The sequence below is a fragment of the Sebastes umbrosus genome, chromosome 4 (assembly GCF_015220745.1).
Source record: "Sebastes umbrosus isolate fSebUmb1 chromosome 4, fSebUmb1.pri, whole genome shotgun sequence".
Lineage (NCBI taxonomy): Eukaryota > Metazoa > Chordata > Actinopteri > Perciformes > Sebastidae > Sebastes > Sebastes umbrosus.
In genome coordinates, this window is record NC_051272.1 from 14606913 (window position 1) to 14632132 (window position 25220).

Genomic DNA, 25220 nt, shown 5'->3' on the forward strand with positions numbered 1-25220 from the left:
ATAAGAAACTCCCCCCGAGTCTCATTTAGTAGCTGTGCTGGAGGTTTCCACCACATGACATGGTCCTCATCAGCAGATTATAGTTTGCTTCATTGCCACTATACCGGAGATGTTCAAACTTTCAATTATTCTGAGCCACTCTAGGTCTTCTCATCCATGCTGACCTTAAAGTTAATGATCGAATTCCCTTCAGGACCTTGAGAAAACAATCCCACCCCAAGGTCTATATGGTAGCGATTCTGGAGCATTCAATTATATCTAAGTCTGTACCAAGGTCAGAAATAAACTCTGAATGGATGTTTTAAATGTTGCTCTCTACTGCTAAAAAAAAAAAAGAAAGAGGAGAGAAAATATTAGATAAGAGACTTGTTTGACTGTAATGAATACAGGTATTTAAAAATATCTAAAATAGAACTAGCTATTGGACCTAATCCGACATATACACATGATCACACACACACACACACACACACACGCACACACACACACACACACGCACACACACACACACACACACACACACACACACACAAAACTCACTCGTCATGCAGCCCTTGTATGCATAAATGCAACACATCCATGAAAACACGCATTTACTTAATGCCTTCACACCCACCCTTTTTGCATCCAACCCGTGTAGACAGAGATCCAGGATAGAGAGGCTTTTTGCTGAGGTTGTTGCAGAGACTGTAGAAATAGGTCACTGCACTGAACACACGCACACACACACACACACAAGCACACACCCTCGCTTTCTTTCACTCAGACACATAGACACGCATGCGTGGACACAAACACGCACATGAACGCACTTCTTCCATTGCTTCCGCCTGCCCTCAGCCTTTCATGTACCTCTCTCTTGCCCCCTCGCTCTTTGCATTTCATTATTTCCCCCTCTCATCCCCCTCCTCTTATCTCCCACTGTCATCAGGCCCAGTCTTCCCTATTGATGTTTGCACAAAGTGTGTGTGTGTGTGTGCAAACATGTTGTCTCTATGTGCGTCTTCCAGGTCAGCGCTTCTGTAATGGAGGTATGACTGTAAGAGGAAGATTTGCCATCAGCACTTGGGTACTCGTAGTTTGATGCACACGCACACACTTGCGCGCGCTCGCTCACTCACCTCCTCATTACAGTGACACACTGCAACTAAACCCAATCTCTCTTTGCTTTTTTTCTCCTCTCTCTGTCTGTCCCTTAATAGTTGTGTCGTGGATGAGATGGATTTCTCGGGCATGGAGCTCGACGAAGCCCTCAGAAAGTTCCAGGCTCATGTTCGTGTTCAGGGAGAAGCACAGAAAGTGGAGAGACTCATCGAAGCCTTTAGGTGAGACTGTCAACTCGTTCACAACCAGGCCTGGCTGAATAACGGGCTCTGGCTTTAACACAATTCAACACAACAACGCTCCATCACATGACTGAGCAGGGCCGGTAAGGGCACTCTGAACCTTTTTGAAATTAATAGACCTTTTGCCTGTGGCCACCTATGCAAAACAAAACATGCAACCAAGCTCACATATTTTGTAATAAAATAGAATTTTCTGATCTCATCTCGCAGCCTTGGGGGTCGCAGACGTATCCAGAATGGCATACTAATAGGGCGACTGTAAAGACAAAGTGTTTAACTGGTTCTGCCAGCTCACTGCGGCAGGCTCTGATGAAACCAAAGACGTGTATCATTAACAAATTACGCTGATTGCCTGTAACCTTTGACTAAACTCAGCAGTGTTTGATTGTCAGCCAATCATAGCGGAGATCTGAGCTGCAGGCAATCAATGTGCGTTTCATCGGAAAACAAAAATAGATGCTCTATCTCACAACTTTCTCCCCTGGATGACACTTTCTGGCCAAATCTTCAGCCTCTCCAGGCTGTTTGTATGTGCGTGACAGTTGTGTGTCCATTTCCATCCAAAACCGCAGATGAATATGTAGAAGAGCATGTTTGGTACTCACGAGGCTTTAGCCTGAGCTGGTTTTCTGCTCATTTTGTCTTGCCCTCCAGTCACTAAAATTTATGAGCATATCTGCTGGAAAAGACTCATTTTAATACCAAGAGGACCTTGAGAGACCCACTACTTGCACACTCCCTTTGTGTCCTCAAGTGGACTGTGTAGCATTGCCTCAAAAAAACTCCTGGACAGAAACAAGTTTTTTTTATGATGATATTTTACCTTCTGACTGAAAAGTCTTTGAGGCAAAAACAGACAGAAGTGAGCACACAAATAGGAGCTGCAATTGTTTCCCCTGGCAGACACTGTCCTTGAAATGTCCTGGTAATAACCAAAGATTGCTCCCAGGACTAAAAATGCAATAAAATGGCCATCATTGTTTTCTATTTCAGAGTAATTGGTTGCATTGCTGTATACATTTAATCTCCCTCTGCTGCTCTTTGCCTCAGGATTATCTACAATGTCACCACCATGAGTTGAGCCACTGCCCCTGAACTCACTAACCAAGATGTCCTTCTGAATTACTCTAAGTTGCTTGTATAATTCAATGTTAGGGGAGTGAAATCACCACAGAAAATGCACTGCATGTTAAATGTCTGCCAACACATTTCTGCATTCACAATGTGTGGTTTTTGATTGTCTGAGCTGCAGACTTTGGTTTTGTCTTTTTATGGTCTGATAACTTAGATTTCAGGCTGACATTTTATTTTTAGTTTTGGCGAACAAATCCCATGAAAAAAGCAAATTCAACAATATGTTTGTCATGATGGGGAATGCAGGGAAACAGGGATTGGACCCAAATGCAGACAGACGAGGAAGCAGCAGGATGAATTCAGTGATCAAGAGTCCAAATGGCAGTGGGTCCAGCAGACAGATAGCAGGAGACAGGCAGGTACCAAGCAGGTAACAAGAAACTGCATAGCAATGCTGACGGTCTGACAAGTGAACAAAGGAAGTGGACCGGTATACTATATGTAGTGACTGTCTAACAGGGAAGTGGGAACAGGTGAGCAGAGGTCTGGTGAGTGAAGGGCTAACGAGGGACAGATGGAAATAATCAAGGAGGCAGGAAGCACGCAAAGGCAGGAACTGAAACGACTTTAACTGCAGTTTCACAAGCGTGTCGAGAACTACGGTGGCCTTCAGTTAACGCAAAATGTCTCTCTCTAGAGCCAGTGTTTCATTTGTCCATTCTGGGCTACTGTAGAAACATGGCGGAGCAACATGGTGGACTTTGTGAAGAGAACCTGCCCCCTATGTAGATATGAAGGACTCATTCTAAGCGAAAACACAACGATACTTAGTTTCACGTGATTATACGCTAAGGAAAACATAGTTATGAATATTATATTACATATCTGCTAATAGATCCATAAGCTGCTTTAATTTTCATAAAACAGCTGGGCACTGTAGTTTTTAGCAAACATTAATAGCACATATGTTGGGGACTATTTTCAGCTGCGGATTAATTTACACTTGGTGCTCTAGTAGTGGGTATTTACAGCAGCAGGACGGATTATGTAGGATTGACTCAAAATAAACTCCAGGTCCATCATAATGTTCATCATAGTAAAGGAACATGTCACTCAATGCAGATGTGTGGCAGGCTGTGGATACATGAGTAATACTTGTTAGAAGGATCAATTGTTGGTTTTGGTCTTTTCATTGGATTAGACCATCACCAGCCCTATCTATTGAGGAAAGTGTCTTCTTGCTCTAAGCACTATGTGGTGAGGGAAGAGAGGAAAAGGAGCAGTCATGACACATCCCCTCTCTGCTTCTGATTTGAGGGCCAATCAGAACACCCACCGCGGTCATCAGTTAATCACATCTCACTCAATCATACGTGCTGAGCCCCTGGGTGCAGATTACAAATTCATCAGCGATCTGAGACCACACTGTCTGTAGCCGGGGCTGCGTGTATAGGTCAGAAATGAGAAGGCTTTTATCGGGACAGCCAGACATCCCGATGCCATGTCTGTTACGTAACCGTTGTTATGTCATCTGTTTGAAGCGTGTTGTACTCTTGTCGTGAGTAGTTCTTTTATACGAAGCGGTATTTGTGCCAGCTGGCATGCAACTTTCATATGCAGATATGAAGATAAGAGATCGGGAGCTAGTGTTTAAATAAACTGGTTACATAAGACGGAGATCCGTGCTTGGAAATGTGTGAATGAAGCACAGACACACAGACACAGGCATAACCACTGCTTCATTTATTCACTCAGCTTGCTCACATATGCACTTAACACATCCATGTACATGTTCATCAGTTTATGCACACACACACACATACAGTAGATCTTCCCTTGCTTTCAATCTTTGATGGATTTGCCGCAGAATTACATCAAGATGGCAAATGAGGAGGCTCGTTTGTGCCTCTGTGTGTCTATGCATGCATATTATAGCTGTAGCAGTGTTTGTGCCAAGCAGAATCTATTCTCCCTCAAACAAAGGCATTGCTATTGAACTGGGCTGCAGTCAATTGATACCCTATGAGTACTCTGGCCTTAGATCTTGTGTGGGGTCTGGGAAAAGGCTCTCTGGTTGTGCAGGTCTCAGATGTGGCCTCTCGCTTGCATATGCTCTGACAAGTACATAGTCCTCTGGAGCAGAGCAGCCCTCTCCATGTCTGCATCCTGCCTGGCTGCAAAGATAAAAGCCTCCCACTACTGAAATGGCCCACTGTGTAAGTGTAAGTGACAGTAAGAAAGATAGGGAGGGGAGCTGTGTTGCGGGGAGGAGGGGTGGAAGTGAGGGTTTGTGGAGCCTGTGGGCAGCGATGGAGCATAACAAGTCCAAATGCAGCATCTCTGGTTCCAAAGCAGACTGGGCAGCGTTGCCTCACCTAGGGCAGAGCTGTTTAGTCAAATGTCTCCTGTCATTCTCATTCACGGTGGAGTGACTGCTCCGCACATCTGAGCAGAAGTTACAGTCAGTCAGTCTTTGAGTCGATCAGTCAGATTAGAAAATGGTGCAGCTTGTATGGTGATATATCGGCCTTTTAAAATCAGGCTGAATGCGTCCATCTCGCAGCAAAAATAAGCAACTTCCTAAAGGTCATTCTCTATATTGCTTTTTCAAACTTTAACAATAACTTTAACAATGCACTCCCTGATGTTGTTAGTTCGAGCTGAGAGGACATTTGGAGATTTGGGGGTGAAGTTTGGCGCAATAACAAAGTCAGGGAGTGCATCATTGAGTTTTGGTACATTGGTTCTGTGAGCCTGAAGATACAGCAGTGTTAAGAGGTGTTTCTAATATTCAGTATGCCCTCGTTGATTATAAATGGGGTGGACAAAATATTAAAAAATGCATATTAAGATAATATTGATATTAAAAGCTTCACAGACTGTTTTAGTTTTAGCTAGGTGTACTTGATAAACTGGTAACCTTTAGCCAGTAAAATCCTACAGTTTCTGAAATCATGGTCCTCAGTTTATTGACATATTCACTCAGTTGATGCTGTTTATTTATTTTTTGTGTTGCTGGAAAGTTGCTCTCTCTGTATATACCAGTGGTGCAACGGTTCAACAAGCCCACAGTTTGTACAGTCATTGAACAGTTCTGTTTTATTTATTATTTAACAGAATCTGGCTGGATTGGTTGTTGTGATGATTTGATAACAGTGCAACGGATGTTGTTGTGGAATAAGTCAATCCGTCTTAAAGAGACCAAGGCAAAGACATGACTTGCAGATTTTAATATGTTTATTTGGCAAAAAAAAACGAAGAATCACATCATGTCTGCCTCTTTATACCCTCTCCCGGTCATATTCACATGACTCAAACTCTAATAATAGCCTGCTGATAAGACCAACAATAGCCGGCTGTTATGATCACACATTCCTGTTGTATGCAGTGCAGTGTGTAGATGATGCAAATTTTGTCCAGGATGCATTAAATCCACAACTCTACCATTAAAAATTAGCATAGCATTAACATTACCGATGCTTTTTTGGTATTATACAACACATTTGTGGTAACCTGGCAAATACTTTGCATTCTTTTTTTGGTTTGAGCCATATTGAATTTCTTTGTAATCATGTTTGCTTCACCCAAGAAAACATTTCAGGTGGGGGGTGCGAGGTCGGTTGGGACCCTTTTCTATCAACACCAAATAACCTTCCATTACTGACAGACTGCTTGAACAGAAATGAAACTAATTTGAGCCCTGAACAGATACAAGTGTCTGCTAACAATTTATCAAGTTTTTTAGAGCCCAACCCAAATGTGAAAGGCACAGTTTTGTTAAGTGTACAAGCAGTGCATTTTCCCTAAATTCTGCCTCCCCGGGGCGGTTGGGACACGTTGTTCTGGGCGTTTAAATTGAAAAAATAGCAGTCTAAATTTCATTAATTCATTATCCGTAACCGCTTATCCTATTTTGGGGTTGCAGGGGGGCTGGCGCTGATCCCAGATGACATTGGGCGAAGGCGTGGTACACCCTGGACAGATCGCCAGACTATCACAGAGCTGACACATAGAGACAGACAACCATTCACACTCACATTCACACCTACGGGCAATTTAGAGTCAACAATTAACCTACATGTCTTTGGACTGTGGGAGGAAACTGGAAAACCCGGAGAAAACCCACGCTAACACGGGGAGAACATGCAAACTCCACACAGAAGGGCCCCAAGCCGGGTTTGAACCTGCGACCTTCTAGCTGTGAGGCGCCAGTGCTAACTACTGCACCACTTATATATTATTATATATTTACAATGTCACTTCTTCACACATTTCTTTGAGAAAAAGAATCATTTGTGAAATTATTATATTTTCATAAATTACTGAGATATGGAGTTTGGCAAAAAAATGTTTCTGACTGGAAGGACTTTTTCTTGTTTTTGTCTGCTTTCTGTTTTTGTAACGAGGTACGAACTATAATCAATACCTTCCCAACCGCACCCAGGTAACTGTCCCAACCATGCCAGGGAGAGCAGACAATTTGGACTCCTGTGCTAGTTTCCAACAGAACTTCAGACTAACACTTGCATCAACTGAAAGGCCAGAAAATAAGCTTTCCAACAATATGTTTTTTTGTATGTGGCATAACTAAAAACAGTATGTGGAAGAAAAATAACAAAAGCCAAATATTTGTGTATAAAATGTGAGGTTTGAGGTTGAAAGTGAAGAGGGTGTGTAGATGAGTATGAACATGGTGAATGGTATAGTTGCTTTCTAACTTGCTAAAAAGGCCCTGTCCCAACCGACCCTGCTTACATATGCTGTTATCCATGTAAAAGCAGTAAAACTCCTCAGGATATGAATGATATTTGAATATCTGAATGATTGGGATTTCAATGCTGCTGATGGTACTTGTTGTGTCTTACCTACAGCATCTCAATATTGAGACCAAGAAGTGATGAATAAATGTCACACTTATAGATATATAACTCTGTTGTCCTATTTTCCCTCCACAGCCAGAGGTACTGTATGTGTAATCCTGATGTGGTGCAGCAGTTTCACAACCCAGACACCATCTTCATCCTGGCCTTCGCCGTGGTCCTCCTCAACACTGACATGTACTCGCCCAACATCAAACCCCAGCGCAAAATGGGCCTGGATGACTTCATACGCAACCTCAGAGGTTAGTGTGTCCAAATACATGTATGGGCATGTATGAGAGAGAGAGAGCGAGAGAGAGAGAGTGAGAGAGAGAGAGAGAGAGAGTGTGAGTTTATATAGAGGCTGTGTGCATGTGTCATCTCAGGGAGTGTGAACTGACCCTGTGGACAGAGGTGGTATGATGACTTGCAGACATGGGAAGTGGTTTTATGAGCAGAGAGTTTGAACACCGGTTATATACTGCAGAGTAGCCACATGCACACACACACATGCACATTTCAAACTGCAAATCATGAGGAAATCCATCGGAGATATATGCCAGAACGATAAAGAGGACGAGAAAGAGAGCGGAGGGCAGGGAAAGTCAAAGTTTTACAACAAGCACTCTCTTATCAAGCTCACTATCAGTCTTTTGAGTGACAGCCTCTTGAAGTGAAGTAAATTACTCAAAGAGGCGGCGGGTGCTTGCTTTCGCTCGCTACCATCAAGAAACCCATCAGCTGTGCAGGAGGAGATTCCTGATATCCTTGACTCAGAGCTCTGCTCCAGGGACCGTGGCATTGACCTATTTAATTGAGGCTCACTTTAGATCTAACGATACAAGCTCGGGTTTCCAGAGGCAACTCATCACCTGAGGCTCTCAACGCGGCCTTCGTCCAGCGCTTGAACAGATACATGCATTTACTGCAAAGTTTGACTTTTATTTGTACCTTCAGTTAATGTGAAAAAACCCCACCATAAAATACATTTCAATAGCTGAACAGTTTTCTCCTTGAGCTGAACAGCAGTGCCAGACTGTAGTGAGGGTGTCGGTGTGCTGCTCCACAGTGATAATGGATAAACCGCCAGGACACAATGACGGCACACATACTGGGATAAAAGCACTTTTTCTCATTTCCAGTTGCAAAACCTACAATGAAATACAACTAATTACATCTCGAACAAAAATAATGTGAGCCCACACAGTTTGGATCCCTGTTAACTAATCTTCCCGAGGATCCGCACAGTGAAATTATTTAATTCAAAATCAACATCTGTGAATAATAAAAGCATTCATAAAATTCCTGTTAATTAAATGTTAATTTGAACAGTTTTGGCTTCGCTGTGGAGTCACTGGGTCACATTATGTGGAAGCTATTGAAAAAAATGCCAGAATTTTCAAAATAGTTGTGCAAAATAAATGAATTACAAATAACTGTGCATCATGAGACCAATTTAGAAAAACTGTTTTAAAGATACTACAAGGAACTTTAATTTTGTGTTGATTCTGGCGGCCCCTGCCGCATTGTGTCGTAAAGATCTGCAGCTGCCAGACTCCCTTTAGAAAACCTCTCATTTTACCACAGCACATTCTGACAGTCTGCCTCGATCGGTCCTGGTTCTGGTTCTCCCATGCATCCATTTCCTTCAGTGGGCCCAGCAATACGGCCTGGGCCTCCAGCAGCGTGGTGTTGGCTCCCAGGAAGCGGGTGGTGAGCTCCAGCCGCAGATGGACCCTGCTTGCCTGCTACAGCTTCTCTCCATTCGCTGATACATGCAATGAAACTTCCCGCCGAAGTCGATGTACAGGTCATGCTAGACCTCGTGAAAGATCCTCCTGACCACCACCTTGTCTTTGGCTGATCCCATCTGGATCAGGCGCGGCCAGCAGAGCAGCGAAGGTGAAGCTCTGCTCCTGTCCGAGGAGCCGCTGCTGCCGGGCCTAGATCTCTCCGCCTCCCGCCGGAAGCTCCAACTGCAGGTTGAAGGCGGCAGCGAAGCCGGATCTTGGTCTGTCCGTGGTTGGCTGGTCACTGCTGGAGTCTGAGCTGAAGGAGTTTCTGGTGAACCTGCGTTGAAGGCGGCAGCGAAGCCGGATCTTGGTCTGTCCGTGGTTGGATGGTCTCTGCTGGAGTCTGAGCTGAAGGAGTTTCTGGTGAACCTGCGTGCCGTAAATCGTGTCGCAGGGAATCGGACACAATGACAGACTTTCATAAATAACTAAATAGAAATAGCCAATATTCTCGCTGATGGTCTCGTTTGCTTACGCAGGTCATATAGAATATTAAATTGAGTCTGTTTCATAACCCGTTAAAAGTTCCTTTTAGTAACTTTAATCATATGTTTCCCTAATATGGGCAAGTCAGTATGAAGGTATTGAAAAAACCATTTGTCTTGTGTTATTTAAACAGTAATTTATTGATGGTTCCTAAATCAACCCCCAGCCATTAACTGCAAGGGTAGGGAGGTGAGCTAACCGTCCTCCTACTGCCGACTCTGGTGAAACTGAGTAAGAAGACGCTGCAAGATCAGGAGTGAACGTATGTCAAGTTTCCAACTTAAAACTAACATCAGAAAAACATTAGAGAAACATTAAAAAGTCAGCCAGAGATGGCGTTTTCAAACAACTAATAACTAGCTACAACTGATAAAATCGACAGTCGCTGTAAAAATACTACGAATTTCCATTGATAAATCTGTTGCTACTGTCAACGTTGTAAACTGCATATATGTCATGCGAGAATGGAAAGCTTGACAGGTGTAGCAACAGTAACTAAGGGGGGCGGGGCTTATAGACTACTTCTTACCTTAATAGTGACCACTCCTACTTTTTCTGGACCACTGTTCCCTCAGGTGTGGATGACGGAGCAGACATCCCCAGAGAGATGGTCGCAGGCATCTATGAAAGGATCCAACAAAGAGAACTCCGCTCCAACGAAGACCACGTCACCTACGTGAGCCGCGTGGAGCAGTCCATCCTGGGCCTGAAAACTGTGAGTGCGAGTAGCGTGCAAGTCTTTCCCTTATTTCTCATTTAAGTGAGCTGTCTGTACTTGTTTGTACTGTCTCCTTTTCTCGTGTCATGTATTATCTCACTGTCCTCTGTACTATCTGTCATCTCCGTCTCCGTAACCTCGCCTCCGTAGATCCTCGCCGTGCCCCACAGACGTCTGGTGTGCTGCTGTCGTCTGTTTGAGGTGCCTGACGCCAACAAGCCTCATAAACAGAAACTGTCCCAGCTCCAGAGAGAGGTCTTCCTCTTCAATGACCTGCTGCTGGTGAGGAAACCTCTATCCAGTGACTCACTACAATACTCTAAATATGCACCTGACACCACATTTTATTGCCAGTTCATACATCATCTTTATGATAATAATGAATAGCCAGCTATTCAGCCGTGTTGTGTTGTGTCTCTGCTGCAGATCCTGAAGCTGTGTCCCAAGAAGAAAAGCTCGGCCTCATACACCTTCTGTAAAGCTATGGGTCTTCTGGGAATGCAGTTTCACCTCTTCAGCAATGAATGTGAGATGCTTTTACTCTCTGCTGCAGTTCATCCTCAGTAGTTTCACCCTAGTGCTGGAAGGAAAAAATACTGAGCTAACCGTCAGAGCCATCAACAGCATTGTTCACAACCCATAATTTGAATGAATTGCCAAGGGGATCACCAACAAAATGAACACGCTGTTGTCAACTTGAAGCTTCAGGAAAGTTGCTTTCTTACACAAAGAAAAATGACTGAATCATTATTTGAGCTGTCATCTGTGGTAAAATACTATTTTAATGAAACCGAACCTGCAATGGAGACCACATTTTAGTCTTGTTTACGGCATCTTTATATACACGTTGGGTAGCTGCATGAACAGGAATGCTCTTTTTCACTTCCCTGTCCAGGATTATGCTTTTGGTCCATAACCATGTTTAGCATGTTAGCGTGCTAACATTTGGTAATAAGCAGTGGGTAACCTCTGGGTCTCTGAAGTGAAGCCAATGCGGAAGTGCCTTAAACTTGCATTCTTTCTAACAGCCAGCAGGGGGCGACTCCTCTGGTTGCAAAAAGAAGTCTGATTGCATAGAAGTCTATGAGAAAATGAGCCTACTTCTCACTTGATTTATTACCTCAGTAAACATTGTAAACATGAGTTTATGGTCTCAATTGCTAGTTTCAAATCTTCTTCAATACAGCATGATGTTCATTTAGTAAATTATGGTCCCATTTAGAGTCAAATTGACCATAAAGCAAGGTGTGCTTTAGGGCGTTGCTACCTTGTGATTGACAGATCACGGCGTTGTCCGGTCTGTGTTTTTGTCTTAGAACTTTAACCCTTTCACAGTGTGTTTTCAGTTCATGAAAGTTAATTATAAACCTTTTGGTCGCCTAAAAATGTCATATATATATATGATATTCAGTGTTCGGTTTTACTTCGCTCCACCCTCTTGTGTCATTTCTGGTTGCAAAAAAAACAAGATGGTGACGGCCAAAATGCCAAACTTGAGGCTTCAAAGCAGTAGTCCACAAAACAATAGGTGACGTCACGGTGACTACGTCTACTTATACTAAACACTCTGTGGTAATAAGTCTACAGCTGACGCTGATGTGAATGTCAGCAGTTTTGCAGATATTTGGTCAGAAATCAAAGTATTGGATACATGAAAAATGTTGACCTGATGATGGAGCTACATGAAAGGTCAGGAGATCACCAAAGATATTACAATTCATGATGTGGGGAGTATGAACGTCTGTGCTAAATTTCAACAGACATTCACCGAGTCACGACTTTGTTTGCATGAAAAGAAAAATAGAAAACTACTGATCTTCACTATGTATGAGCTTCCTAATATTTTTGCCACCCCCTCAGTTGCAATCTTCAAGAAGCCATTGCTGCCAACAGAAACACATTCGGTCATTAACCTCAAAGCAGTTTTTGGAAGTATTCTTAGCCAGCAACATTTTGTGAAGTAGAAACTCAAGTAAAAACCTGCAACACTGAAGTGAAAATTCCTGCATCCTTTTTTTAGAATCAAAGTTGTGGTGAAGGCGCTTTCTTTTCCTTTTTGACATGCTGTCGGGGTTTCTCATCAGACTACGCCCATGGCATCACCATGCTGAGCCCGTTTACCTCAGAGAAGAAGCAGCTGGTGAGTTTCTGCTCCCCGAGCGGAGACGAACTCAGGAAGTTTGCAGAGGAGCTCCGAGAGGCTATCACAGAGGTCAACGAGATGGAGCAGATACACATCCAGTGTAAGCGAAGCACACACATTAAACATGTGCAAACAAAGACACACTGTGATTGTAAATGGCTGATTGCAATCTGTTTTTTTTTGTGGTGTAGGGGAACTGGAGAGGCAACAAGGCATCCAGCCACACGGCATACACACCAATGGCGGGCAAGTGGACATACACACAGGACACGGCTCTCCCTCAGGTGCTGGTTTTGCTCATGCAGCAAAAATGCACAACACCGCATACATTACTCATAACAATGCATACATTATTCAAGGCTATGTAGAAAAAAATCTTCTTCATGGAAGATGGGTGCATGAAAAAGCCCACCGCACTGAAAAAGGAGTGGATGATGATCAGAGGGTTGAAAGTTTATTCAATTGTCACATTTTTATTATTAAAGGGTTAGTTACAGCAAGTAAAAAAGTGCATTTCCCAAACTATTCCTTTAAACAAACCTGATACAGACTGTCAGCTTAAGATGTTTATTCCACTTCAGACAGAACCTGGCAAGCTATTTCCCCTTCCTCCAGTCTTTATGCTAAGCTAAGCTCCATGAGAGCGGTGTCAATCTTATCATCTCACTCTCAGAAATAAAGCAAATAAGCGTATTCCCAAAATGCCGAACTGTTCCTTTAAACAAATGGCAGTCCCCTGTGTGAACAGTTTTTAAAGGGAACATATCATGCTCATTTTTCAGGTTCATACTTGTATTTTGGGTTTCTATTAGAACATGTTTACATGCTTTAATGTTCAAAAAACACTATATTTTTTCTCATACTGTCTGTCTGAATATACCTGTATAGAGTGCTGCAGGGATGACATATTTGTGTAGACAAGCCCGGAAGTTAGCATCGCCCTGTTTCCCTCGACAAAAAGACAATGGGATTTATCATATTGGGTGTTGGATTATTAAAAAAATTAAGCTCTGTGGCAAACATTTTGTTCCGTAAAAAAATCTCCACAAATGAAAAACACTTTTATGATTTTTGAAGCGTGAATGCAATCGGCAGAAGTAAAAAGCTAACGTTAAGCTATAAACGAACTACACCGCGGTCGCATGAACGCGAGTATACACAACGAGGCTGTAAAGGTGGACGAGTGGACGTGATGACGTTTAGTAGTCTCTTTTAGCCACCTGTTAGCAACCGCCTTTTTTAAGACACGTAAAAGCTTCAAAATTCACGAGTGGGGTATTTACTGACGTTGTTTATATCGTAAAATAAAACGTTTAAATCTCTTACGTTTGTGTTAACCACAGACCTTATTTCAGGCATCCAACTAAAAACCCATTCAAAAAAAAAACATTGACTTTCAGACGAGGGACCAGTGCTAAAATGCTAGCTCATTTTCAGGATTTAGGACTCATTTCTGTAGCACTCTATTGACCCTCTGTCTCTTTAAGACCCCCTCCTGAAAAAGCCTAGTCTTCTCTGATTGGCTTTCGGGAAAAATATATACCTTTGCAAAAGCCATGAGCGGCGATAGATGGGGGGCCATATATTCTATTGAGCCTGCATGTGACATAGGAAGGGGAGCAAAATCTGAATAACTTGTTGATTTGCATATTTTCTGATCTAGGCAGCCCACAAAAAACTGACTGGGTTGTCTTATTTCAGTTTGTAGGCACTCAAGATACCCAAATGTATGTGCACAAGCACTGAAAAAGTTTTCCGATATGTCCCCTTTAACATTATGTATATGAATCTGCCCGTTGACTTACAAAAAGACCCGTTTCTCCCCACAGGCCAACAGGATCCATACGATAAAACCGGCAACAACAACACAGTAGAGGTAAGTGCAAACGCCACTCTTGCCTCCGTCAGGTAAGTGCCTGCGTCCCCTGCTCTGTGGGTGTGGTTTGTATGTGAGTGTGTGAGTGTGAGTGTGTGTGTGTGTGTGTGCGGTTAGATAGGGACTGCGCCTCATCCTGAAAAGAAAGTTTGCTTTATGCTTTGCTTTAAAAGAGCTCCGCCTGAGGCCCATCACCACTATGCAGCCAAAGACACAAAGGCCGCTGAGAGCAGTGTGCTGTAGTGGCGCTGCAAGCAAACGGTCTCTTTCTGTGCCTCATGAGTGGATCAGCAGCCACTCTGCTTGCTATATAGCATCCCTTCTTTCATCAGCTGTTGCTTGCCAGCCCTTACTGTATAAGCCTTTGCAAGCCACCATAAGCCTGGCTGGCTCCTAGAATACCATCTACAAAGCCAGATAAGCTTGATACTGTTATCAGTCTGTCGAGTGTGCGTGGGTGGGTGTGTGTCTGTAAAACCAGCCCTTCCTTTAACGAAGCATAGTCATAGAAGCTGTTGTCCAGTTTTCTCTCTGTTTTATTCCTTTGCACATTCTTTCCTCTCTCTCTTTCCTGCCTCTCAGTCAGTCCTTTAGAGTTGTAAATAAGTGTGTTAGGGAGACACCACGCCCTCGGTGTCACCTCTCTCCTCTCCTGACACTCCCTTTAACTTTTAGTTTCTCATGCTGCCACTCATTAATTGCACACACATATAAAATCCAAAACGTTCCCGCCATAAATCTCTGACCAAAATCTCTTCTTATCCCGCTACCCTTTTCTCTTCTTGGGCTGGTGTGTGTAAAATCATGATTGAGAGAAAGTGTAAATCATGCAAAAACATGATTGAGAGAAAAAGAGAGTGTATTTCGCATGCGCTCGCTCTGCATAATACCTACCTGCATGCCTGCATGCCCATGTGCGTAACACACCAGAGGGCTGCGTAGAGGCTGCGTTCAGGCTGGTAACTCCTCATGCGTTCTCTGACTGTTCCTAAACTAGGTGTCAATTCACAACAGGCTGCAGACCTATCAACTGAGCCAGCCCAGCATTGAGTCCGCGCCTCTGGCCCTAGCTGCGCCGCCCACCCTGCTCAGCCCCATCCAGGCTGGAGAGCTTCGCCCAGAAACACTCATCCAATGCCAGCAGATCGTCAAAGTCATCGTCGTGGACCAGAGCGGGCGAGGGCGGATGGAGGCCTTCCTCAGCCAAGGCCCGGCCACCCATCAGCTCATCCAGTCGGCCATGTCCACGCCCGTACGCGTCAGAGAGGGGGACGGCCCTCAGCCTCCTCTGCCGCCTCCGCCTCCACCTTACAACCACCCCCACCAGTTCTGTCCCCCTGACTCACCCAGGCCCCTCCACCACACCATGCCTCTCACCCGCAGGCGTAACTCCAGCGGCTCCCGCAGCATCGTCTGAGTCGTCGGCTACTCTGCGAACCCTGGGGGCCAGACATGAGCCTCACATTCACACACAGCAACAGACACATGCTGGAGCACTGGTCGACTCACTTTGAATGGTGAGATTAAAGCATTGCTAAAAAAAAAATAGAGTTTGGAATACACTGTACGAGTCGAATAAAAGGACAAAGGAAAAGGAAACCAACAAGAATCTATTCATTGTCTTGACTGAGTTTTAATGCCATTTCTGAAAGACAACTTTTCTTCTTTCTTTTGTCTCCAACATGTCACCCGGTAGCTGATGGTGTTGTCCGACTAGATTTCACACTCTTTAAGAGATCTTGTGACTTTGCATTTTTAAATGTCACCTATCCAACAAATGTGTCTGTGAGCTTTAACTGTGAAACCGAAAGGGCGACGTCAGAGAAGCAAACTCTGGCAGCCCTGAAAGGACAAGGGAGCGCTTTAAATACGAAGGACAAAACTCTGTTTTGTTTTGTTCTCCTTCAGGATATTGATGTTAAGTTCACACCTCTTTGTTTGGTTCTCAGTGTTATTAGATACCGCACTGAGTGAAGAATCATTTCAGCAGAGCTAATCTAGCTTCTCCTCACCGAAATCTTTTTATTTCTCATCTCTGCATAATGTGAAGAAACGAGTATCAGCTTATTTGTTTCCTTCATTTTCTAGGGAACAGATAATGTGTGAGAGAAAGGCGGCCAAGAAAAAGGTAAAAGGCTCTGGCTGGCATCACCACCCTGTCATGTGCAGTAAGAAAGGATGTTGCTACTTACTACACTAACCTAAAAACACATCCTGACGACAATCATATTTTTCTGTCCTTCATTGTTGTGTGTTTTGCTAAACTTGTGTGAGCAGGTATCTTCACCGTAGCGTGCGGCTGCCCTGATTCTATGGCGTTTTGCTCTCACAGAGCTCAGGAAAGGATTTGCTGCACTGTAACATGTAATATCGGAGTTGTACTGAGAGCAGCGTGCTTGTTTACGGTGTGTTCAGTCTGCTTACTCATGAGCAGCAGGGAGTAGTAAATAATCCAAAAACAAGGCTAAAACAGCCAGATGAAGCTTTTCTCCTGTACATTTACTCCTAATGGGTTACCTAGTGTGAATATTGTTGTTTCCTTTGGATTGAGGCAATACCTGTGCCCAGAAAACTCTTAAAAATGAATATAAATTGCTCTACACAGGGTAGTCCAAGGTCACCTCACGAAAACATCACTCCCCTCTCACAAATTATATTTTTCCTCGCACACTGAAAATGTTATATAAGCAGAGATGCATTCCTATACTGAATGTTAATCAGGGGGGAAACTGAAGATGTCCATGGGATAGTTATTGATTTCATCATCGGGTCGTCTGTCCAGTGTCGATGGTTCGAGCTTGAGCCAGCAGATCGCAAATCATCCAACTGAGACACACCGAACACGTCTTGTACCTTTTGCACCACAGAATATATTGGATATATTGTAAATAGATAATATAGATTTATTCTGAAAAAGTGATTGGTTTGCCCAGTGTGTGTATCTACGTATGTATTTGTACAGAGAAGAATCTAGTTTAAAAAAAAAGGTTATTATAGTTATTATAGCTATTATTATTATTATTATTATTATTATTCACATTTAATATCAGGGGGTGTCCTAAATCCTACTGCTACGAGAGACAGGAAACAGGCAGCTTTTATAGAACACACTCCAGTTACCATGGTAACACACACAGATATTAATACAGATCTACATTCATCATGAAATTATACCGTGTCATATTATTATAGGATTATTAAGAGATGGCTGTGTCACCTGGTTAAGGTGTGTAAAGGGCTATGCTGTATTGGTGAATATGTGCAGTAAATCACAGGTCATGCAAAAACACACACACATACACGCACACACTGACGTACGCAAACATGCACATAGCTGCCAAAGCAACAGCAACTCCAGCTTAGATTCATTTTAGAAACGGCTTGGTTTCTCAAGTCAGCAACCCCACTTTGTTTACTGTAAACTCGGACTGACTTGTACTATACAGCATGATATTGTTTTTTTTTTTTCATTTACAGTACAACGGGGGGAGTTTATTAATATGTTTGTATCATTATTGTCAGGGCATGTTGGGTTGATTGATGTCATTTTCTCCCCTCTCTCTACTTCCTCCCTCCTTTCTGCCCGACCCCTTACCTCCGTGGTTGTCATGGAGACGCACCAATCTGCATCCTCACTGTGGAGCACTGTCATTAATCTTTGCGCCCTCACAATATTTCTAAAAAGGGAGATTTCTTAAAGATCAACATGTTTACTAATGGAATATTTCTAATTTTTTCTGTTCAAAGAGAATGAAAGAATAAAGTAGTTTTTACTCTGGGTCCTGAACCGTCTGTCTGTGAGTCGTGTCGACAGTGTCTGCATCTGTAGCACTCCTGATCTCTCTAATGAATCGATGTGCTCCAGGTGTGCGAGGACGACGGTGGAATGAAGGAGCTTATGGGAAATCAGCCTGCACAGGTGTTCCTGTGTCCTCCCAGCACAGCGGGTCTGAACTCATTCATTAACGGATGAGAAAGCAATATTGAATCTGACTTGTACTTGTGGAATGTCAAGTCATGTTGTAGTGAGTCTGCAGGTGTGTGTGTGTGCATGATTTGAGTGCATAATTTCCGATGGGTGCTGAGTCTGTACTCTAAACTCTAAGACGAGCAAGTTGGTCATTTGTAATTTCATATGTCAATGACAAAACGGCTATATTTGGTGCAAAAGAAGGAAATTTCTCAAGTGTTTTAGTGTTAAACCTGCAGTAGGCAGAATGTTTTTGGCATCTTTGGGCAAAAAATCCAAATTACCTTTCAGCATATTGTAATTAAAGTGTTCTGAGAGATAACTAAACTTCTGCACCTCCTCATGACTCTGTTTTCAGATTTTAAAAAATCTAGCCCGTGACGGGAGACTTTGGCCAATCACAGGTCATTTCAGAGAGAGAGCGTTCCTATTGGCTGTTCATTCAACGGAAGCAGCTGTCAATCACTTGCGAACTCCGATCAAACTAGAAAGCGTTCATCAAATATAAATCTTTATTCTGTTACTGTAATGCCTATTTCTCACCTCAAATGTTGTCAGAAACATCTTGTAGTGTACTGTTTAGCTGGAAAATGAGAAAGTTTGCTCCTGCTGGTGGGCGGTGCTTGGTATTTCCTCAACTGATCTCAACATGGCAGCCAGGTCACAAACTTTCTCATTTTACAGCTAAACAGTACACTACAAGATGATTCTGAAAACATTTGAGGTGAGAAATAGGCATTACAGTAACAGAATATTGATTCATATTTGATCAGCGCTGCCTAGTTTGACCGTTTGATCGGAGTTCGAGAGTGATTGACAGCTGCTCAGAGACGGCAAGCTCCAGCTCGGCTCTGATTGGTTGTTTTTCTCCGGTCTGTGAAATCTTGAAGATGCCATTAGGAGCGCGGGGGGCAACGGAGAACACAAGAAGACACCGGAGAACACCCTAACACCCATTTTTTTCAGATTACCTGTCTCATGCACTACTGTCAGGATATAAGGACCGTTTTATAAAAACAACTTTTTTGAATCATATTTGCTCCATGTCTACTCACTGCTGCTTCAAGTGTCAAGGCCAGAAAAAATACAAGTTGCTTTTATTTTTCAAAATCACTCTTGAGAAAGGATAAACAAAACGAAAATGCTGTGAACACTTTGACATAGTCAGAATAACTGAGACTGAAACAAAAACACCATTTGGCTGAATAAATTATCTTACAAAAACATAGATCATATCAACATAATACAATACTTAGAATATGCAGTGAAATCATTTTGTGCAAAGTCCCTGCAGGCTTACAGATGTGACAAAGCTCTCAGTCAGCTCACCTGACCTGAAATTCTTTGTCCCCGTCTCCCTTTTGTTTCTCTCACTCTCTTTGAAAACAAGCGGACAGGAGGTTCATTAAAGGGAGGATTGTGCTGAGAAGTGGGTTGAAGTGGAGCAACAAAGTCTTAGTCGACTGACAGATCGCTCAGTTCAAACAGTGCTTCCTCTTTTCTCCTCCTCCTCCCTCTAACTTTGAGTGGTGGAGGCGGTCCAGTCCAGAGTCTGTGCAGAGGTCGCCTCCCAACAGGAGTCAAAGGTGTCCCCCAGTCAGTCTTTACATAGTGGTCTCTTCCCATTCCAGCTCAACATCACCTGAAGACCAGTACAAAATGTGTGGAGTGAGCACTGTGCTGTGGCGAGTGTGTGTTTATTTGAGTGTATATATTTTGCTGCTTACCTTCCATGGCATCCAGGGAGTCCATCTTCTCCAGAGCAGAATAGCTGACAAACCAGATGGATTGGCTGTTGCCTTTGTTGTTTAGAAGTTCCAGCGTGCTTTGGTGCAGGAAGATGTACTGGGCCTGACACACACACACACACATTGACAGATACTGAGCAGATGTCCACATTAATTCATCTGGTGTAGAATTAAGTCGGGGTGTCTGCCTGGTGGCTGACCATTTAACAACCCTGACTTAAGTCCAGCTGCAGACCTGTTAGTGCTCTACTGTCTCCTGTCTGATAAAGGCAAAAAACAAATAATAAAAAATGTTCTCTTTACAAAATAGTGGAAAAAGCCCACAGGTTCAGAGCTGATTTACAGATTTATTTCCAACCTGCTTAAACAGAAGACAGACAAGACTCAAACCTAGACTAAGAAGTGACATTGAAAATCTCTTAATGCTGCAGCTGCCACAGCCATGGATGCACTACAGTAAGAGAACTGGATACCATGTAAGATAGCTTCCCATTCATTCAAATAAAAGTTGCTCACTGGGCGCATATGCTGAAAAAGTGTTTTCAGGCTCCCTCAGGCTTTTTATTCGCCCCACAGAGCACGATCATTAGTGTGCTTCTCTGGCTAAGGGGAGAGATACGGAGTTACTCTTTCGTTGCGACCGTGATGGTTAATGATCTTTCATTAACCATCACGGACCTTCATCTTTGAAGAATTTTGGTTTGGTTTCTATCTGCATCTATTTGTTAACCTAAATGAACTGAAACCAACGAGGTCAGTGCACGGCTGTCGACTCAAGAAGAGGACCTGAGCAGACCTGACCGAGCTGGTCCAACCACACAGTTGAGTGAGTGACACTGCGAGGAATGAGTGGAGCTATGGCGGAAAGTTAGTCCAGTTCACTGTGGTTCAGATATATAAATATTGTGTTAGCAACCAAGGCATTTATCAAATGTATGGCCTGTTAGTAGCTGGTATAGCCATAACACTTAACGCTAAATAAATCCTCTTGACCTAACAACAAATTATTTTATTAGTGTTACCGTAAAACTTAATTACAATCATCATATACATACATGAAATTTGATCTCTGCATTTAACCCATCCTTAGGAGCAGCGGGCTGCTGTAAAGCGCCCGGGGAGCAACTTGGGATTCAGTGTCTCCCTCAAGGACACTTTGACATGCAGACAGGAGGAGCCGGGGATTGAATCGCCAACTTTGTGGTTAAAGGACAACCTACCTGTGCCGTGACATACTGTGCCTACTAAAGCAGAATTTAAAGCAAATCAATCTGCCTCTTGATTTCATAGTTTTACCCAATGTTGATTCAGTCATAGAGAGTTTATTGCTGAGATCTGGTGGATGTGGAGACAATTTTTAAGTTAAATACGGCAACAGGAGCAGTCAGACTATTGGACAGGTTTTAATACATCTCTAAATCAATTCAGCTGTCTAGGAAATAGTAAAAACATAAATGAACACAGCCAAAATGCTCATTACAATTGTCATTCATTATCATTTTATCGGAAAAACCATGTAGGAGCACAACAATAGAAGGTATAGTAGGAAACTGGAAGTACCTCTGTGAGATCTGACACACATTACAATAACTTTAATATTTGCCTTTGTTTTCACTTTGACAGTGAGAGTTTTAGATATTATAGTTAAAATGTGGGCTTGTTTAAAACTGTCTGCAACGGCTCCAATATCTCAGCAATGACATTTGTGAGGTTATAAAATAACCGATCTGAATGATGGCCTCTTAAAGCTCTTGTTCGTATGTGACTGGACTACCATGCTGATTCTGTAGCTGGCTGTCTGGCACACTGAACGCTGCTGTCTCAAAGAATCAAGCAGCTCTTGTAGCACCAGATGCTGCAGGCTCATACATCACAGCCAAAAGAAATGTACAGAGCATCTAGAAATAATAAAACCAGAATACTGAGGAGGAGCACAGGCACTAGGCAGAGGGTCCCTGCAGACGCTGAGACACACACCATTGCTCCGAAAGTAATGACTGAATAGGGTAATTTTAGGATAGATTCCTGCTGTTTCAAGAGGGGGAATCCTGCTCAGCATATGCCTTTAATCCACTGCCAGATCCTTCCCTTTGTCAAAATAAGAATTTACCAAATGCTTCCTCATGGGATGGGATCACAGCAGGACATGAAGTTAAAAAATAAGTAGGACAACTACACTGCCATTTGAGAGTCTTTGATGATTCTTAAGTGCACTGGAACAACTTAACAACAACTTACTGTATAATACCCCTTTTTTTGTATTTTGTTTATTCTCTCTGGGTTGTGAAATTTAACCACAGGAATAAAACCCACTATTGCATTTGATGTGAACTCACCAGATTCTGTACCATACACATCCTCTCGCTGCGGAGTTCAGCCACCAGGCCGTAAATATCCACAAAGTCGTGATCTCTGACGTGCTGAATGAGGTGGTCGAGAGCGATAAACACACCTGTTCTTCCCACACCAGCACTGAGGAACGATGAGAGATTTGTTGATGAAACTCCATTTAGTCACCAAAAACAGAGTAAAGTTGTTTGTGAACTTTACTTTAAAGGAACTTGCTGTAATTTCTGCAGTGTCAGTAAACTACCACTGACATGCCACAGTACAGTACCTGCAGTGGACCACTATGGTGGTGTTTTCGTGCCTGTGGGCTCGGACAGCTTTGACAAACTTAATGAGAGTGCTGCAGGACTCTGGGACTCCGTGCTCAGGCCACGATGTGTAGTTGAAGTGGCGAACCAGAATGTAGTGCCCGTTCTGCATAGAGGAATTTATACAAGAAAAAGACAAGTTAAAGGAACAGTGTGTAGGATCTGGCGGTATCTGGCGGTGAGGTTGCAGATTGCCACCAACTGAGTACCCCTCCGCTTACTCCTCCCTTTCCAAAGCTGCGGTAACATGAGCAGCCGAGTGCAAACCGTAGTAACGCCGTTATCCTCACTCAGAGGCCATCCTACCATAATAACACTACTTTAGGAGCAATGGAAGTCAGACGGTACCACGGTTTTGAACTCAAAATGTCAGTTTCACAAGTGTGCCGGAGAACTACGGTGGCCTTCAGGTAACGTAAAAATGTGAAAGGCTCTCTGTAGAACCAGAGTTTGGTTTGTCCATTCTGGGCTACTGTAGAAACATGGCGGACTCCGTGAAGAGGACCCGCTCCCTTTGTGGATATGAAGGGCTCATTCTAAGCTAACGAAAACACAACGATTCTAAGTTTCAGGTGATTTTACACTGATGAAAACATAGTTATGAATATTACATTACATTTCTGCTAATAGATCCCCCAAAATGTTACACTCTGTTCCTTTAAAGGAATATAAATTTAGATAAAATTTACACAGCAAAAGGTGTTGCCAGAGGTGGAACAAATAACTCACTACACAACGGTTCTTAAAGGAATAGTTCGACATTTTGGGAAATACTCTCACACAAGAGGAGAGTGGTATCAATCTTCTCTTCTAACTCTCGATAAGATAAGGGGGAATTTCACACACGTCACCAAATCACCAAAATGATGAACTATTCCTTGAAGTGGTTTGCTTGTAAAACATCTGGTTCATCATTCAGTTAGATGGGAATGTGGCAAATTAGTACATAACAAAGCGGTTACTGTCTTTCTGGTGTTTTACAGTATGCACAAGTATAGTATATATGTTGTGTGTGAGTGAGGGGTTGTTAGCTTAGTTACCTTTTCTACTTTTAGGGTCCTGACAGTCCAGTCAGGCAGAACTTCCTCCGACACTTTTGAGATGAGAATGTCACTAAACACTGACATGGGCTTATTGTCCTCTGGCCAGTACTTGTGACACCGAATCTGAAATGTCACACACACATACACACACACACACACACACATCAGATCTTCGCAGCAGATCTAACCCTCCTGGTGACAGAGTTGTAAAGGAGCCCAAAAATGAGCCCCGCCTGGCCTCTGAAAGCTATTTCATAACAGTGGCAAATCTCTCATGACGCACTCTGCCCTTCTCGTAACACTGCGTGAGCATGGCGATGGTGCGGGTTCCCGTTTCCCAGATCATCCTCCAAAAGTCAGCCACTGTGCCAGGCAGAGGACCCTGAGTGGCGATGAACTCATTGGGACAAAGGTAGCCCTAGAGAGCAGAAATAGAGAGACTTACATGTGCAAGGTCAAAACTCTCTCCAGCAATATACAGACCTACTAAAATTATAAATCACTTTTCACTCATAAATGAATGAGCTTGAAGAGGTTGTTATCTCTCTATCTGGCAGAATTGGAAAGGGAAAGGGAAATATCTAGAACGAACTGCTCTAATGCGTAACTACTTTCATAACCTGATTATGACTCAAGTGGACGCGACCCTCCGGGTTAACCACTGGGCTTTTAGCAGCTGATAGCTGGTACTCACTGAGACAAAGCTGGCGTTGATGTAGTCAGAGCCCGCAGTGCCCGGTTCTGACAGCAGCTTCACTCGGTTGTTATTGTCTAGACACAGTTTAGTGAGAAGAGGGTGGTGGAAACATGTGAAATGCAGCTGAAAATCCATATGCAGTTAATGTTTGAGCTAACACACATGATTTTTTTATACTGTAAGTATCATAATTCTAGAAAGCTCATTTTCAGCCTGACCACTTACAAGGTTTGATGTTGGGGAAGCGGTTTTTGGATTTGTTCCAGGGCAGGTCAGCGTCTATGGTGGCCAGGTCCTGCAGCAATTTAGGAAGCTCCTGGAGAGAGATAATATGTAAAACATTAGTATTCACATGAGCACACACACCAGGACATGTATTTTTAAAAATATTTTTTTTTTTGGATTAAAGTGAAAGATAAAAGTAAAATTTCTCTTTTACACCTACTTCAAAGTTATTTATTACATTTCTTTTTACTTTAAAAATACTACTAAAATTAAGAGAGCACCAATGTTTATGTTGGTTGAAAATAACCTGTTGTGGTCTTAGATGGCAGCAGTGCAGAGACAGAGGTGTACATGCACCTACTGACATGTGTTTTTTATGACTATATATCATTGCTCATGAATATTAATAAATAATGCAATATGTATAATTTAGAATTGGGTAGTTTTAGGTCACTACTTGTAGCCATTTAAAACAGTTTTTATCTCCAAGTGCTTATTTGATGAGATGTTATATGTCTTTTTTGCATTTGGAGAGGTGCAAAAAACACCTGTCTCCCAACAGCAGACATTCCTTTAAACTCCATG

At 42.9% G+C, this 25220-nt stretch overlaps 2 protein-coding genes across 4 annotated transcripts in view; one reads left to right on the plus strand and one right to left on the minus strand.

Annotated features, from left to right (window-relative positions):
* iqsec3b (IQ motif and Sec7 domain ArfGEF 3b) overlaps nt 1-18075 on the plus strand; it is a 38672-nt gene extending 20597 nt beyond the window's left edge. The window contains exons 7-15 of one of the 2 annotated variants that reach the window (XM_037767367.1): nt 1203-1325; nt 7376-7542; nt 10134-10273; nt 10427-10558; nt 10703-10802; nt 12361-12519; nt 12611-12703; nt 14249-14295; nt 15293-18075. In XM_037767367.1, coding sequence (XP_037623295.1) covers nt 1203-1325; nt 7376-7542; nt 10134-10273; nt 10427-10558; nt 10703-10802; nt 12361-12519; nt 12611-12703; nt 14249-14295; nt 15293-15712 — 1381 coding nt within the window. In that variant the 3' untranslated portion in view covers nt 15713-18075. The remainder of the gene's footprint in view (nt 1-1202; nt 1326-7375; nt 7543-10133; nt 10274-10426; nt 10559-10702; nt 10803-12360; nt 12520-12610; nt 12704-14248; nt 14296-15292) is intronic. The other variant, XM_037767368.1, reaches the window with a different exon arrangement.
* Nucleotides 18076-19345: 1270 nt separating this feature from the next.
* ptprq (protein tyrosine phosphatase receptor type Q) overlaps nt 19346-25220 on the minus strand; it is a 50897-nt gene continuing 45022 nt past the window's right edge. For both annotated transcript variants that reach the window (XM_037767365.1, XM_037767366.1), the window contains 8 exons: nt 24636-24726; nt 24408-24484; nt 23997-24131; nt 23711-23836; nt 22631-22776; nt 22350-22485; nt 19993-20116; nt 19346-19907 (listed from right to left, as the gene is read on the minus strand). In XM_037767365.1, the coding sequence (XP_037623293.1) occupies nt 19870-19907; nt 19993-20116; nt 22350-22485; nt 22631-22776; nt 23711-23836; nt 23997-24131; nt 24408-24484; nt 24636-24726 (873 nt within the window). In that variant the 3' untranslated portion in view covers nt 19346-19869. The remainder of the gene's footprint in view (nt 19908-19992; nt 20117-22349; nt 22486-22630; nt 22777-23710; nt 23837-23996; nt 24132-24407; nt 24485-24635; nt 24727-25220) is intronic.